We start from the raw sequence: 15,263 nt of genomic DNA, 5'->3' as shown, positions 1-15,263 counted from the left end.
CCCGGGACCCTGCTCGCCCCAGCGCCTCTCTCCTCACAGCTACCGGGAGGAGGGGTGCGCGGACCCTTTAAGCGTCCCTGGTGACGACAGCGGGAGGGCCGGAAGCGGAAGCGCCCGCGGGCCGGAGGGCAGGGTCGGCGGACGGGGCGGGCGCCGGGTGGGAGATAGCGTTGCTCGTGGCTGCGGTGGGCGCTCGGGCGGGTGCGAGAGGCGGCGGTACCGGGGTGCGCGGTGCCGCGCCCTCAGGGTGGCCAGGAAGGGCCGGGCGCGGCCTTTCCCCCCGTGCTGCCTTCCCGCCCCCGGTATCCAGGGACGCGGATCCGTTGCTGTGGGGGGAGGGGAGACGGCAGCGGCTGCAACGGCACTAACGGCCTCCTCCTCTCCCCACACAGGCGCAGAGCGGCGCCGCTGCGGCCCGGGCCCCGACCCCGCCATGGTGCGGCTGCACGTGAAGCGCGGCGACGAGAGCCAGTTCCTGCTGGAGGTGGCCGGCAGCGCCCGCCTCGCCGACCTGGCGCCCCTCGTCGCCCGCATCTACAACGGGAGGCTGAAGGTGCAGCGTCTCTGCTCAGGTACCGGCCCGCCGGGCTCATCCCCCCGGCAGCCGGCGGGCGCTGGCTCCTCCCTCCCCGCCGCGTACGGGGGGAGGCCGCACCTCCGGCGGGTGCGGAGCTCTGAGGCGGGTGGTCGGGCTGCCTTCAGAGCAACGGGAGCCCGGCTGCCCTGGGCTGGAGCACTGCTCAGTCTCCTGAGTGTTTGTGCCCCGCTGGCTCCCAGAGCAGGAGCTGAGGGGCGGCACTGGGAGGTTGCTTGGCTGCAGCCTCGCAGGGGTTCTATGCTGGCAGAAGTTCAGAAATACTTCTCAAATCCCAGCTTAGCAGCAGAGAAGCCATCCTCCCCTCAATTTAAGACAACAGTGAATCCCCACCAAAGTTGCCAAACCACGTGTAAACTCTCACTTTCTGGTATTTTAGTAGTCCTTATTTTTTGGAGAGCATTTGGAGGTCCGAGCTTCCCACTGTACATGGCTGAAAATTCATCTGTTGCATGACTGAACTGCAGTGTGTCCTGTCCCATAGTGGCTGCATAAATCCTTTGCGACCAGAGGTGTACCCGATATGTGAATGAAATTTTCCTGTTGCCTATTGCGAGACCCCCACTTGCCATGTGATGGAGAGTTACTGGATGTGTCTAAATTAGTACTTTAGTTCAATTCAGGAGTCAGCTTTTGAAAAATATTTACTGTTTGTCCCTGCTGACCAACTTTGGTTTGCTTTGTGGATCAACCTGGGAATACATGAATTGGGATTTCCTTCAGATGAGACTGTCCTGAAGGGTGCAGTCCATCTACACCTGATGTGCTCCATTCTCAAATGTGTATGTAGTGTATGAGGCAATACTGAGGCTAATCTGAAATAAAAAAAATTCCAAAACCCAGACACCATGGTTACCATATTTTCAGCATTCGCTCTTTCTACAGATCTCCTGCTGTTGTTTCACAGTACTTGCTACTTTAGTCTTAGCCTTTATGTTTTCGTGTGCGTGCCTATATTCCCAGCTGTGGGAACAGAATTGCCATTTCGTGGGACTTGGGGTACTTCTGGTGTGTCTGTTGTGAGATGGATATGCTTTAATTAATATGGTGATGGTAAAGAGGCTGGAGAGCCTTCAAGGAAAGGATGCTGTGAAGTGGGCTGACAGCTGGATAACTTGTTCTGGGGGAAAGTAGTGAGTGTAGCTTGCAGGCCGTGGGTCAGACGTGATAGGCTAGACAAAAGGGTTAGGAAACTGCATCCACACACTGTCTACTCTCTCTGCGTGAGACTGTGCATTGGTAACCAGCATTTACACCTCTCTGTTGTCTCTGCCAGAATTACCCTGTACTGTTGTTTCTTGATTAGACATAAATTATTGTAGAGGCCTTTTTATTTCATACTGGGTGCTAATCTGACCCCTTGGGTGGATGTCATATGGACAAAGCTGTAGGTAGTCCAGTTATGTGTTTTCTGAACTGCAAAGAAATTCATTACTGTATAACAATAAAATGTTTTTCCATTTCGAAAGAAGTTGCTTTTCCAAAAGTACTTAGAAAAAGGAATATGCAGTCAGCTAAAGGAGATACCTGACTAAGGAGATACTAAAAAGAAAGTTTATGGCCAGCAAGTATTGTCTAGGTTTGCATACCTGCACTGTGTCATTTGTTACATTGTTTCATATATATGTGAAATGTATGAATTCTAATGTAATTACAGCACATACAGCTGTATACTTATGTGTGTACATATAAACCTTATTATTTATTCCATATACTTAGCTCTTTAGAAACTGAAGGCTAGGAGTAAGTTTTGCCTGCGTGTACATAATGTGAAAGGCTTTTGTAAATGGTATGTTCTCAATAACATAGATTTTTAATCTTGTTCTCTAAACACTTTAAAGAGATGGAGGAGCTGGCAGAGCATGGTGTTTTCTTGCCTTATAATATGCAAGGACTGACAGATGAGCAAATCGAAGAACTGAAGTTAAAGGATGAGTGGGCAGAAAAGTGTGTACCAAGTGGTGGAAGTGTCTTCAAGAAGGATGAAATTGGGCGAAGAAATGGACATGGTAAATCAATCATAAATGTTTGTTTCATTCCCTGCAGGCACAGATAATCTGTAATATAATGAGGAACATGAAAACTGTAATTCTGGATCTGGACCTTTCACTTGTACCTCACTGTCCTGGAAGGTGAAAAAAAATGAGTAGATGTTAAGTATAAATATTTCAGGCCAGCATGTTAGCTGGCTCATGTTTATTTGCTAATTATAAAAATAGTCCTATAAATAAACTATATTAAAGGTACTTGTAGATATGTTAAGTAGTATCCATTTCAAGAGCCTGCTTTCACAATAGATCAGGTAAAATATCAGTTACATATATAAATCTTCTGTCTTGGATTAGGGCCTGGTGTAATATTGATTTAAAAGCCTAAGTAGTAGTATATCACTTCAGCACATATGTTATTTAACTTTGCAACTGTAGTACTTGGAAGTATGCGCCAAAGATAAGTAAACAATTATCAGAAGCAAGTTTGACTGTTTCACTTTAATTTATTCTTCCCATTTTAAGTGCATACTTGTGTACTGTTTTTCTCCAGAGGCTCCAAGATACATTAACAGGTGGTTTTTCTAATATTTCTCCTTTTTTCTCATTTGCTATGACGCAGACTTACTGAACTCACTCCTGTCACTTTTTCCTTCTGCAACTCCAGCCAAGTGGTTTTGCCTTGGCACTTGATATGTGCATCGACCACCGCTTTTAGAGTCGAGAGCATCAGGACTGATTGCACAGAAGAGACAGCGATTGTCTTCTTGCTGTTTGTCTCTGTACTCCTGACACCACAAGAGCCCTTGTTGGGTCAGCAGTCCTTTAGACATTGATTGCAGGGCAGCTCAGTTAAGGAGGAATCTTTGAATAACTTAGTCTTAACTTGTCATATGCAAACAGCTTACTCCGAGTGTCTTTCGTTGGGGAAGATAATTCTTCTAACATAACACATTGCCCAATCAAATTTAAGCCTTTGCTGAACTTGCTTAAGAGATTATATTATAGTGAAATGTTTTCCCTCCTGACTGTGTTCTCAGAAATAGCTGAGTGTCTCGTACGTAGGCATGCGGACAAAGCCCGTCTTGTTTGGCATGGTTGTGAGCAGTGTCGGGCCTTAGAGTAAAAATTTGCAAGCAACGTTAATGTAAGGACAGTACCACTTGTAGTTGTACTCAGGCATTTATTTGTTAGTGGGAGGACAGCTTTGTAATATTAACAAAATTATAATATTGAACAGCATGTAAATGTGGGCCAAACTAAATACCATCAAATGATGCGTTTAAATGTTCAGCTGTGAGTAAGTATGATTTAATTGGATTTTTTTTTTTGAGGAAAGGCTTTTTATAACAATTAAAATTGGTAACTATAATATGAAACACACATTGTATTTGCAAAACTGCATTTGCTGAATTGAAATAGATTGAAATTTTAATTGGAAAAAAGTCAGAAAACTCCAAGCTCTTGTCCCCTTCTATGCACATCTGCCAGCACAGCCCACAATAGTCGTAAGTACTATGGGAAAGAGAATCTTGGTTTTGGTTGTGTGAGATTATGGCTGTTGCTTTCTACTCAGAACTTTTGTCCCAAATACCAATCAAATGTCTTTGTGGAAAAGTAAGTTTGGTTCTCCCAGGAGAAATACTGTTTTGTTTCTTAAGTTAGTAGGAAATGGCAACGAACTAGCAAACTGGTAAATAGACTGCAACTTAGTAGTGTCTCTCTTGCTTTGTGATTTAACCATGTTTCATTTGCTTACAGTAGAGAATAACCTGGACAAGTTGTTTGCTTGGTTTCTTTGTAGTAAGTGTAGAACATTAAATATGCGTCTCTTCTTTTTAGCTCCAAATGAAAAAATGCAGCAAGTTATAAAGAAGACAATAGAGGAAGCCAAGGCATTAATCTCTAGGGTAAGTTTCCTGAAGTAGCGTGTGGTATGTGGGACTTCCTTAATAGTTGGGCAGCTTAAGAAAAAATAGACTTTTTTCAGTGCAAGGGCTAACAATTTTTGAGTAATATCATGAAGTGATGTGAACAGTCTAATAAAAACTGATGTTTCTGTTAATGATTTTCTTAATGGCTTTTGGCAAGCTGGTTCAACAAGTTAAGGAATCAGATGTTAAACTCCAAGTGAATGCTGGCAGCCGAGACCACATTGAATGATTAAATCACATTTAATTTTATCCACACGCTCTTAATTTGTTATTGATGCATTCTTTAGGCGAATGCTTGTCGTGTTTTCTGGTGAAAAATTAACTGCGTTCTGTGATGTTCCTGGTATAAAATACCTTTTGCTCATTAACATAGTCTTCTGAGTTTTATGTATAATTAATTGAAAAATGTGTTCTAATCTCTTAGATTAGGCCTTGGTTTTACAAACACTTGGACTCATGCTCAGTCCCAATGAGTTTGTGTGTTTAAGGATAAGTGTGAGGGTGTGCCCTGATGGGACTATGGTCTCAATTATTCAACTTCACTTTACCAAATCTGTAGACACTCTGTATTGTGTCTCAGCTTTCATATGACTTTGAAATACAAATTAAGTAATATTTGTTATCAGATTGCTTTTTTGGAAACATCTGCAAGTAATTTTCTTCTCCCCACCCCTACAATTCTGGGATTTAGTATGTGTGGAACTTTAAAACAACTTTAAACCAGTTGTGCAAATAGATAACGTTACTGAATTTTTAGTGTTGCCTGTGCACTTAAATTGGCCTTCTTGGCTGTTTCGTTGCTGATAACAGTGTCATATCAGCCATTTAGAGCGAGCAGCTCAGTGTTTCCAAAGGCCTCGTGGAGGTAAGCAGAGGAACTGCCCCGTTGCCTGGCAGTGCTTCCAGTGAGCTGAGTTGCACCAAACCTTCCCTGAATTGAGGCAGGACTTCAGCCAAACTGTTCTGAGTCATAGCAAAATCTGCGCAAAATGAGAGATGTTTCAGATTAAAGCTTCTGGACTATAAAGATTTTCTCCAGATGGACTTTTTTTTCTGTTGGATTGCATCTCATCAACTCTATTTCTAAACAGGGAGGAAATTAATAATATGTAGTTTTACTTCTGGAGTCGAAAATATCTGCAGATCTGGTCTTCACTTTGCGGGTCTTCCTGGGGTGAAACTTCCAACTATATACCATGTTGTCATCTACAATAAAAAGTTGCAAAACTGCCGCACCGCACGCTGACTTACTCCAGAAATTACTGGAGTGAAATTACTGGTGAATGAAGTTAAGGATAGTTTGTGAAGTGGTTTGTTGGGTTCATCACTTTATAGTGATGAAAATGAAGAAATATGCCTGTCTTTAAAACATTGATTGAGAAATCAATTGTACTTGCCAGTTAACTAGTTTAAGAATGTCCACAAGGAGGCAACATTCTCTTGCTCTCTTTTTTATAAATGTTGTTACTTAAAATACTGGAACTGTTAAATCCATAGGCAAAAACGTTTTCTTCTCTTCCAGATGCGTCTTGTTTTTCCTCTATCTGTTGCAGTAGGGTTTGGAATGATCTCAAGTATTTGATCTTACAGATCTCTGCGTAAGCTGTGCCATATGCCAAGCTTTACTCTTCTGCTCACATGTGCTCTATTTTTTTTCCTCTAATTTTAGGCCCCTTCTCTAGCCCTCACTTGAATTCTGCTGTTTTGAATCTTGTTCATGAATCAGAAGTACTTGGAACAAAAGACTCCCCATCCAGTTTCTGTGGTCATATGCGTACTTACTTGAATGCCTGATTCCCACAGACATTTGTTACTAAATGCCTCCTACACGATTTAGTGAAGATCTCTCTTCCCCTCCTCCCTCCACCCCCCCACAGTGTAAGCAAGCTAAATGGAGGGGGCAAAAGTGTAGTGATGTATTCAGAAGTCGGTATCCCCTCCTCCCTCCACCCCCCCAGTGTAAGCAAGCTAAATGGAGGGGGCAAAAGTGTAGTGATGTATTCAGAAGTCGGTATTCAAACGAGAAAATTTGTGCTTCCAATAACTTTGTGCAGCCAGCTAGCTTTGCTCAAATATGCCACTGTTGAACCTTTGAACTGACTACAAAGCAAAGTCTTTCTTCATATTTTTTTAAATTACCAATGATCCCTGCCTGTATTTCAGAAACAAGTTCAGGCCAATGTGTGTGTTAATATGGAGATGGTGAAAGATGCATTGGACCAGCTCCGAGGGGCTGTGATGATTGTGTATCCAATGGGATTGCCTCCACATGATCCAGTTAGGATGGAGTTTGAAGATAAAGAAGACTTGTCGGGAACTCATGTATGCAGTAATGTATTTGGATTATATGAGTGCCTGGGTTAAATACGTGCTATGCTGTTCTCCATTTTATCAATGAAGGTTGTTTTCACTTGCATGACAAGTTTTGTTTAATATTTTTGTCTGATAGTTTATGTAAAAGCACACCAATAGCTTAACTAGAAATAAGATGAATGAAGTTTATTTAAAATGTTACATACAAAGTTCAGGTAAGTCTGGGACTCATTTTAAATAGCTTGTAATTTCTTTCTAATGCCAGTGTTGAGAATTTATTGCCCAAAGTGTTTATGTCAGATCAAGATTGAATGGAATATGAACGAAAATGCTGTAGATTAGTATGAGGAGAAATATGTAGCAAAAGTATAGTGTAAAAATTACACTGGCCTTTCTGTTAGACATTCCAGAAATATTTTCCCAGAAAATTTTTCTGTTTTTGGAAAAAAGCAAAAATCAACCCCCCCAACACTTCACCTTGTTTGTTTATTTGTCACAGGCTGGACTTGAAGTTATAGAAGAATCAGAAGCACAATTATGGTGGGCAGGAAAGGAGTTGAAAGAAACAAAGTTGCTCTCTGACTATGTAGGCAAAAATGAGAAAACAACCATCATTGTCAAGATACAGAAAGTCAGTATCGCTGGTAGATTTCTTTACAAGTTATTCACCTTTGTCTGTCTAATTCTCTGTGGAAGAGAATTGTCCGTAGGTGTATAAAATGGATTAGATTAGTTCCGGCTTGAGTGTCTTAAAACTGTACATCTATTTTAATTTATTATATTCTAAGTTTTTCTTTAGTAATTCCTTTGTCTGTCAGTTAAATACTGTAGTTGCTATTACTTGCTCCATAGCACTTTTCTAAAGTACAGCAAAGAGGTATTTAAAAATAGATGAAATACAAACTGAAAAGTTTAAAAAAACCTCAACTGGCTCTCAGTTCCATCTCAGTGCAGAGCACTGAATAGACCCAGTCATTCATTTTTTCTACTTGTACTTGTGAATGTTTTTGTCTCCAATTCTGGCCTTTAAAAAACAGTTTTAATGTTTTGTGCATACCTGGTGTGGATACCTCTCATCCCCATTTCAGTCTGTTCTGTGTCTGAAAGACAGTGTCTGTAACTCAGTAATCCCCTGCCTGTGATGTCCTGAGCTTCTTGACAGCAGGTCCTCAAACTGTCTCAGTTGACTTGGAAATGTGGGCGTGCATCTTCTTTGAGAGGACACGGGTTGTGGAAGAGCCTGAACTTACGCCCTCCCAAAGTGTTCAGTGAGAAGTGGCTGAGTGCTAGAAGGAAGAACGAGCTGCTGGGCCTGCACCACCCAGTTGTGCTGTCGGCTCCAGCTCACCTAAAGCTCCCAGCTGAAATTTTTTTCAAGAAATGAGACTTCCCAGTTGTCAGATGTGGTGAAGCAGATGAGGCCTTCTGTATTAATTGTGAACACAGTTCTGAGTCATCCTCTGGAGTAATGAGCTAAAATGAGGCAAAGATCTCCTGCTGCTCCTCAGTTTTATGGACCTGATGCTTCAGCAAAAGCCAGTCATTAAATGTATACTGGTGTCTGACGCGATAGTCATGTTCTTGCAATATCAGAATTAGTGCCACGCTACTGTTCATTTTTTTTTTGGACAAAGTGATTTTGTACTAACTGCGCAGTTGTGTTCATCTCTGGTGAGAATGCCATAATCAAGGGAAGAATGTTTGGTGTTTCAATTCACTTTCAGAGCTCTGTCAGAAGATGCTCACCCTGTTCGTGTCTATATGTATATAATACCACATTCAGAGGGTGCTTTTGTGAATGTCGGATGTCTCAGAGTACTTAATCCATAGCTCAGAATTATTCTGGAGCTGCATTTCAGTTCCATGTCAGTGAGAGCTTCTCTGCCACAGAAAGCATTAATGTTTATGGCAAATGTTATTATCTGCAGGTGTCTCCAATAGAATTCCTCAAAGATAAGTCAAGCGATTTATGTGTTTGTTATTTAGAAGACCAGAATTGCTTTCTCTTTCCTATCAGGGTGACTGAAAAATTGTGTGACCATTCAACAGCCATTGAAGCGTAGGCTCCCAGGAAAGTTGTCTTACTGTTTAATTAGTTGATAGACCTCTTCAGAGAATGCAAAGTAGTACGGTGGTTTTCTATCTGACAAGGGATGCCTGCATTCATGGGTTGGAGAGCTGATTTAAACCACCTCAGACCCTTTTTGTTCCAGAGAGGATTCACCATCTACATTCAAACTGTTCTGTTTGCCATTGTTGACAATAGCTGTCATCAGCTGTTTTCTGCTGTGCACATCATTTCTTCCATGAGGGCAGTTGCCTGGAAAAATTTTTTTTTCTTTTATTTGTAGTAACAAATAATAAAATTTATTTTATTTGTAGTGTTTTTTAACTGCCTTCCTTCCCTGCTTTACTAAGTCATATGCCATCTTGGTCTGTATTAGCAGGGCAGCTAAAGATGGATGGGCCCATCCTGAGACATCTAGAACAGCCTTAAAGCAGAGAGATTTATTATGTCTTCTAGAGTGGAAGTTTAAGTAAAATAGACTCAATCCTGTTTGCAGCTTCCATTGATGTTCACGAAATTGACAGCGTGATTCAGATGCTGAGGTGAAAAAATAATTCTCACTTGCAGCAGAATGCAGCAGAAGTTCCTCAACATTTATTTTCCTGTCCTGAGGGACTTTACTAAGTTTGAGAAATCCTATTGTCTGAAGAAAGATTTTGCTATCTTTGCCTAGCAGCTTCTCTTTTGTATCACAAATGCCATCATAAATAAAATTTACGATTTCCCTTTCAGAAAGGACAAGGCGCTCCCGGGCGTGAACCTCTGATTAGTCATGAAGATCAAAAACAAATGATGCTGTATTACTACAGAAAGCAGGAGGAACTTAAGGTAACAGTCTCTTTTTACTGTATGTGAGCTGTGCTGCTGTAGACACTAACCGCAGGTTACATTCATTACTGCCTTCTTAACCTGTCGGTTCTGTTTACAGAAACTAGAAGAGGATGACGATGACTCATTTCTAAATGCTGAGTGGGCAGACAACCATGCTTTGAAAAGGCAATTTCATGGTGTAAAAGACATCAAGTGGGGGCCAAGATGAAGCTCTGCAAACACCTTCTTGCCTCTTTAAGCTGTTTGGTTGATACACCTGTTTGCAATAAGGAGTTGTGTTGTGTGCGGTAGATTCTGCTGACAAAAGCTGAAGTTGTCACTTCCGTAGCAGATGCCTGTTTCAGCCTTAGGTTTTCAATAAATGTTTACATTTCCATGGAACTGTAGCAGCACTTGTCTCTGCAAAGAATAGAATCAATCCTGTTGAAGTTCATTATTTTCTTAGAAACTTGTGATTTGAATATTGAAATGTTAAACTATTTCATAGATAATATATCTAGTAAATATGCATTAGAATGTTTGGTATTGTTTTGAGTGGTCTTTATACTTTCTTCCTGATTCTTGCATTTCTTTTAGATAGTACAGTCTGTTGAAGGTAATTTATTTTATAAGAAATCAATTTTCCCAGGCTAATCCAGTGAAAGTTAGTGATTTTTATGTGCTTGTTTGCATTTCAACATAGCTAGTCCCAAACTATCATTTTTAAATGAGTTGACCTCTTAACAATTGTTTAAAGGAAGTATTTTTATGTAAACACAAATAACATGAAAATCCTTGTGGAATGCTTCATTTTCATTCTTTTGGTTTAGTCTTGGAAGGCAACCTAGTGATCTCATTCAGTTTAAGAAGCTGTTAGCCATGATGCTTTTATATAAAGATTGACAGAAATCTGTTTACAAAAGTAAGCATCATTTGCAAGTAGATTGGATACAATAAAACCAAGTTTAATAGGGCAAGATCTCTAACATGGAAGTATTTCTAAGATTATGACTGGATTAGAAGTGCTTAGTTTCTAACAAATCAGCATTTTAAAATGAGAGATTATGAAATTTATCGGAGAGTGTTTCCACTATATGCTTGATATTTAGGATCCTGTCCCCGTTTCTAAAATGTATCATCAGTCAGTTCTGGGTTCAAGACTAACAAAGGAAATGCTAGTAGACTTCAAGCAAATGTTGTGCCTGTTTTTGGAAGGAGGATTCTGATTTGGGATACTGTATGACTATTGAATAATTAAATCTCTAGAATTATCTAGGTAGATAATTAATGTTTAGAAACAAGTTGCTCAAGTTTCACATGTTTAGACTTGTGTGTCCTTAAAGGAGATGTTTTTCTATGGAGCAGGTGTGCATACTCGTCGGGTCGCTTTCCACTGAGCAGTGGAAAGCCAGGGTGCCCTGAAAATTCTGCGTGAGGATCAACTGAGCGTTTTAAAAAGAGGTGAACCGATGTGGGCACTCACAGCCAACAACTGAAATGATGTCTTCGTTCACACCCCAAAGCAGTTGTCCCTAGGGCAGCAGGGAGCCGAGAACCCCCACCTTTTCAGTTCCGCGGCGCAGAAAGGCAAGCCAACTAAGGACGTTGGTTTTGTAGTTTGCAGTAGACTTCAGGAAACCAAGTTAGCCCCGCACACGTGTGCTTCTTTTCCACCTGAGCCAAACTAGATCATGTTCACAAACTCCATCAGTCTCAAGAACAGGCAGTTGCTCATCAGCTCATAGTTTAAGTCAAATTTTAATGTGAAATATTTTTTGCAAGTGCCACGTCATGGCACTGTGGTGCTAGGGCTGCTCAGAATTCTGGAAGTCAGATGGGTTATGTTTGCTGTCTGAACTCACACCCGCATTTGACATTTTTCATTGATAGTTTTTTTTGCCTTATTCATGCCCTAATCCTTGTGTCAGGAGGGCTTAGTGGCAGAGGCATTTGAAGACGCAAAAGTCTGAGATAGTATCAGCCAGAAGCTTCCTGTCTTGCCAAACCTGCTAGTGCACCAAGATGGAAGTAAATTCTGTGGTCTTCGACTGTCTGCTAAAAATACCTGGCTGTGGCTCTCCAGATTCACAAATGTCAATACTGCTAGCTTGAATCTCTGCTTGTTTGAGTCATTGTAAAATAACAAAAAGAAAGTGTTTTGCTAGCTGTTTTTTTCTATTGCAATTTAAAAATCATCATTTTCTTTAAGTATTAGCATGGTTGAAGGGACACTGATCAAGGTAAACTGAAGTGTTTGTTGAACTCGCAGCTGGAAGATAGAATACAGAAAAGAGAATTAATGCCATTAGCTATTAATGGTGTTTTTACTTCAATCACTGATTCTTCTAGGAAAGTTTTGTGTCTGGTAGGTGTTTTTTGAATATCAACTTCACGTGGTTTTTACCAAAAAAAAAATCAGTATGTGGGATTTTTTTAAGTTGCAAAACTTCAAATATTTTATATTTTAAAATTACTTGGAATTATTTCAATGTGTCAAGAAAATGGAGCAGATTTTAAAAGAATACCTTGTTCTACCACTCTGTCAGACGAAAATCTGTGTCCTGTACAATTCTTGGGAGGTTTTTGACTATTTCTATAGCTGAAGGCTTTTTTCCTGATGTGCTCCTTTGCCGTCATCAAAGGTTGGAGTGAAGAAAAACTGGAAATACTTAATATCACTGGCATCATTGCAACCCACAGAGATATGATGAGTGTTCTCAATCCATAACTGGGATTGGCAGCACTCAGTGAAATAATTATAGAATCATAAAATTCATTTATTTATTATAAAAGCTGTTAGTCACCTAGCTCCAGCTCCTGATCAGTCCTACCGGTTGCAAGAGGCCCAGGTTGCCAGAGGTGTTGCTGTGGTTTTTAAGGGGGCTTCTACAGATATAAAACCTGTCCCTCTCTCTTGTGATGCTCTCCTTAATGGGGTCCACAGGGGTGTGTACGAATGCTGTCTGAGGTCCCAAATTTCAAAACAGGTTCAGGAAAGTAATTATTTTGTTTGGGCAATTATATATATTCTTCAACAAAATCAAATCACTATTTATAGATTAATGACAAGGTTGTTGCACATTTGTTTCTCTCTTTTCCAGCAATGTTCTAAAATATTTACGTCCTTCTGGCGGCCAGAAAAAAAATGTGGCCCTGTTTATAAGCTTCTGAAGCGAGTTGTGTGGCAGCCTGGCACATTTTGTATCCAGGGGGGAGTTATAATGTGGCGGTTCCCAAACGAAATTCCTCCAGGGATTGCTTTGTTTCCCTGCTTGTGCTGCTTGTGACAACACTTTCCGCTCCCCAAAATCTCATCTTTTCTATGTAAGAAGCCGGCTGAGGACAGCCAGCTGTGCCATGTGGTTTTTGTCCTGCCGACCGGGGAGGGAGATTCCCGAAAGACGGACTGCCCATAAGCTACCTGGTCTAGAGATCCACTCTGGGATCGGGGGTTGCAATGTGACCTTACCTCACGGCGCTTATTTATTGGCATTTATGCACCCCGGTAATTATTTGCCTGCTCCTCATCATTTGAAAGTAGCTTTTTTTAGTTACTTTAGTTTAGTCATAACTGCATTGAGATTAGTAGCCTTGGCAGGAAGCTTCCCAGATGTTTTGGATCAGTTATAATGAATGCTTGAAAATATCCAACTGAATCTCTCTTACAAATAGAGCTTTCATCTTAGATTAGTGTTATTCCGAGGAGTTTGTTCTGTGGGCTCCCAGTCCTGTAAATAACTGAAGTCATCGTTGGCTTTTGGCCACTTGATTTAATGTCCCTGATAGCAGGAAAGTATTCAATAGCAGAGGAGACAAAATGAAAATAACATAAGTGGTAAAGTATCTATACTCCCCGGATCTCGTTCCTTAAAGCCCGCTGCACATCCACGACCGCAAGTGTTCCGTGGCAAAACCCTAACGCGTTGCTTGCGCCTTCCTCCCAGCAGAGTTCTCTCTGCAGCTGGCATACGCGTCAAAGGAGCCCAAGAAGCTTTATTGTATTTCCAAGACTTGTTGAGAGTTACTGTTTCAGAGAAAAAGACACTTTTAAATTACCGTTATATGGAGGATTTCAGAGGGGGCGTTTGAACAGGACCTTTGATTATGGTGCTTATAATATTGTCATTTCCTCTGCAAAAGCGAGGGAAAATCAGGAATAGGAAGTAATTAACACAGAAGAAGCTCCATTCTATTCTACGTACCTCTGACTGCTGTTCTCTGCTGTAATTGGCCATTTTCTTCTTTAGCAGAGAAAACGGTCCACAGGATCAATGCTCTGAGCTCTCACAACAGCATCTGTGGATCTGCTGGATTCATTCCTTGTGGCTGAAATGGAATGAACTTGCTGGAGAAAGATGAAAGAGTAGGGGAACAAAGCAAACCCTATAGAAATTTGCATATCTACTCTAAAGAATTCGAGAATTATGAGATAGGAACACCGCACGTAGGTTTGCAAATGTGCGAAAGCGTTTTATCTTTCTTCTAAACTGTTTATTTCCGGAAGTTTGATAGCAGACGTGCCCTTCTAGAGGGAAAATCCGTTCTTGATCAAAGGACACGCACAGTGGAACGTTGCTAAAATGTTTATTTTGTGGCCGTATCACCATCCTGATTAATGGAAATTTATATTACGTGTTGTGAAAGTTGCTAATGCCGTTATGGTCCTTCACGTGCTGTTGAGGTTTCCTTGAACAGGAGCGTGAGGGGGGGCAAGGCGCGGGCACTTGGTGCTGTGTGGACGTGGCTCCTGCGCCGCTCCCCCCCCGGGAGGTCGGCTGTGCTCCCGGGGGTGCGGGGCGGGTGCTGCTCGGCGGGTGCTGCTCTGCCTTGGGACGCCGATGCCGCTCCAGGCCTGCCCCGTGCCCGCCGGTGGGTCCTTCTGACTCCGCAAATGTATTTTCCTGTTTCGTTTTACCATGTGAGGGTCACGGGCAAAAGCCACCGGGGAGCTGGAATTTGGCTGTTGTACTGGAAGGTCTTAGAGCAGGGTGAGCCTGATACACACAAAGTGTTTTAAAGTACTCCGGTGACATTTCCTGATTAGTTTCCCTCTCCGTTCCCTCTCCTTCACCCCGCAACCCTTGTGCTCCGTTGCAGGTTTTGCAAACGTCGGGAGGGGACTGCTGTCCGCATGGCTGCCGGATGGGGTGCCTGTGGTGGGCTGCCCTTGCTGCAGAGGTGACCCTGGGGGGGGGGACAGTGAGCACCAGGTCCCCAACTCCCTGCCAGAGATGGGGGCCCAGTGGGCGCAGGGAGCTGGAGCCGCTGCTTTCGGCAGCGCTGACATCCCGCCGGGCTGCAGCTCTTGTTCCTGCTCAGCACCAACAACCGTGGGAGCTGGGAACCTGCAAAGGTCTGGCCTGATGGGGCCAGAAAGCGGAGGACACCCATCACCACGGGCAGCAAGGTCTCCCTGCCAGCAGATGGGAGGATTTCCCGGCTGCCAGTGGCTTCCCGAGCCTGTGCGCTCTGGCATGCCGTATGGGAGGAAGATGCAGGGAATTGCATCCGCCTGCTTGGTTGTCGCCGGTGTGTGAGTTGGGAGTCACCAAAAG

General features: G+C 42.4%; 1 protein-coding gene across 8 annotated transcripts; it reads left to right on the top strand.

The window, feature by feature from the left end:
• The first annotated feature begins 99 nt into the window (after positions 1 to 99).
• On the top strand, positions 100 to 10,220 carry CFAP298 (cilia and flagella associated protein 298). 8 transcript variants are annotated; one of them, XM_075171363.1, is made up of 8 exons: positions 100 to 133; positions 393 to 572; positions 2,437 to 2,604; positions 4,426 to 4,493; positions 6,681 to 6,839; positions 7,330 to 7,461; positions 9,631 to 9,726; positions 9,827 to 10,220. In XM_075171363.1, the coding sequence occupies exons 2-8, from the start codon at positions 434 to 436 to the stop codon at positions 9,935 to 9,937; spliced, it is 873 nt and encodes a 290-aa protein (XP_075027464.1). In that variant the 5' UTR covers positions 100 to 133; positions 393 to 433; the 3' UTR covers positions 9,938 to 10,220. The 8 variants fall into 8 exon arrangements, with proteins under 8 accessions (XP_075027464.1, XP_075027443.1, XP_075027454.1 ...); XM_075171342.1 differs by having other exon boundaries at positions 118 to 185; XM_075171353.1 differs by having other exon boundaries at positions 129 to 157.
• The last annotated feature ends 5,043 nt before the right edge of the window (positions 10,221 to 15,263 follow it).

This window comes from Calonectris borealis, chromosome 1, assembly GCF_964195595.1.
Source record: "Calonectris borealis chromosome 1, bCalBor7.hap1.2, whole genome shotgun sequence".
In the NCBI taxonomy this organism is placed as follows: domain Eukaryota; kingdom Metazoa; phylum Chordata; class Aves; order Procellariiformes; family Procellariidae; genus Calonectris; species Calonectris borealis.
This window is presented reverse-complemented; position numbering and strand designations above follow the sequence as displayed.

Coding starts and splice junctions, on each gene's coding strand:
- CFAP298 (XM_075171363.1), top strand. CDS start 434: ATGGTGCGGCTGCACGTGAAGCGCGGCGACGAGAGCCAGTTCCTGCTG. Junction 7,462..9,630: donor TCATTGTCAAGATACAGAAA/GTCAGTATCGCT, acceptor TTTCCCTTTCAG/AAAGGACAAGGCGCTCCCGG. Junction 9,727..9,826: donor GAAAGCAGGAGGAACTTAAG/GTAACAGTCTCT, acceptor TTCTGTTTACAG/AAACTAGAAGAGGATGACGA.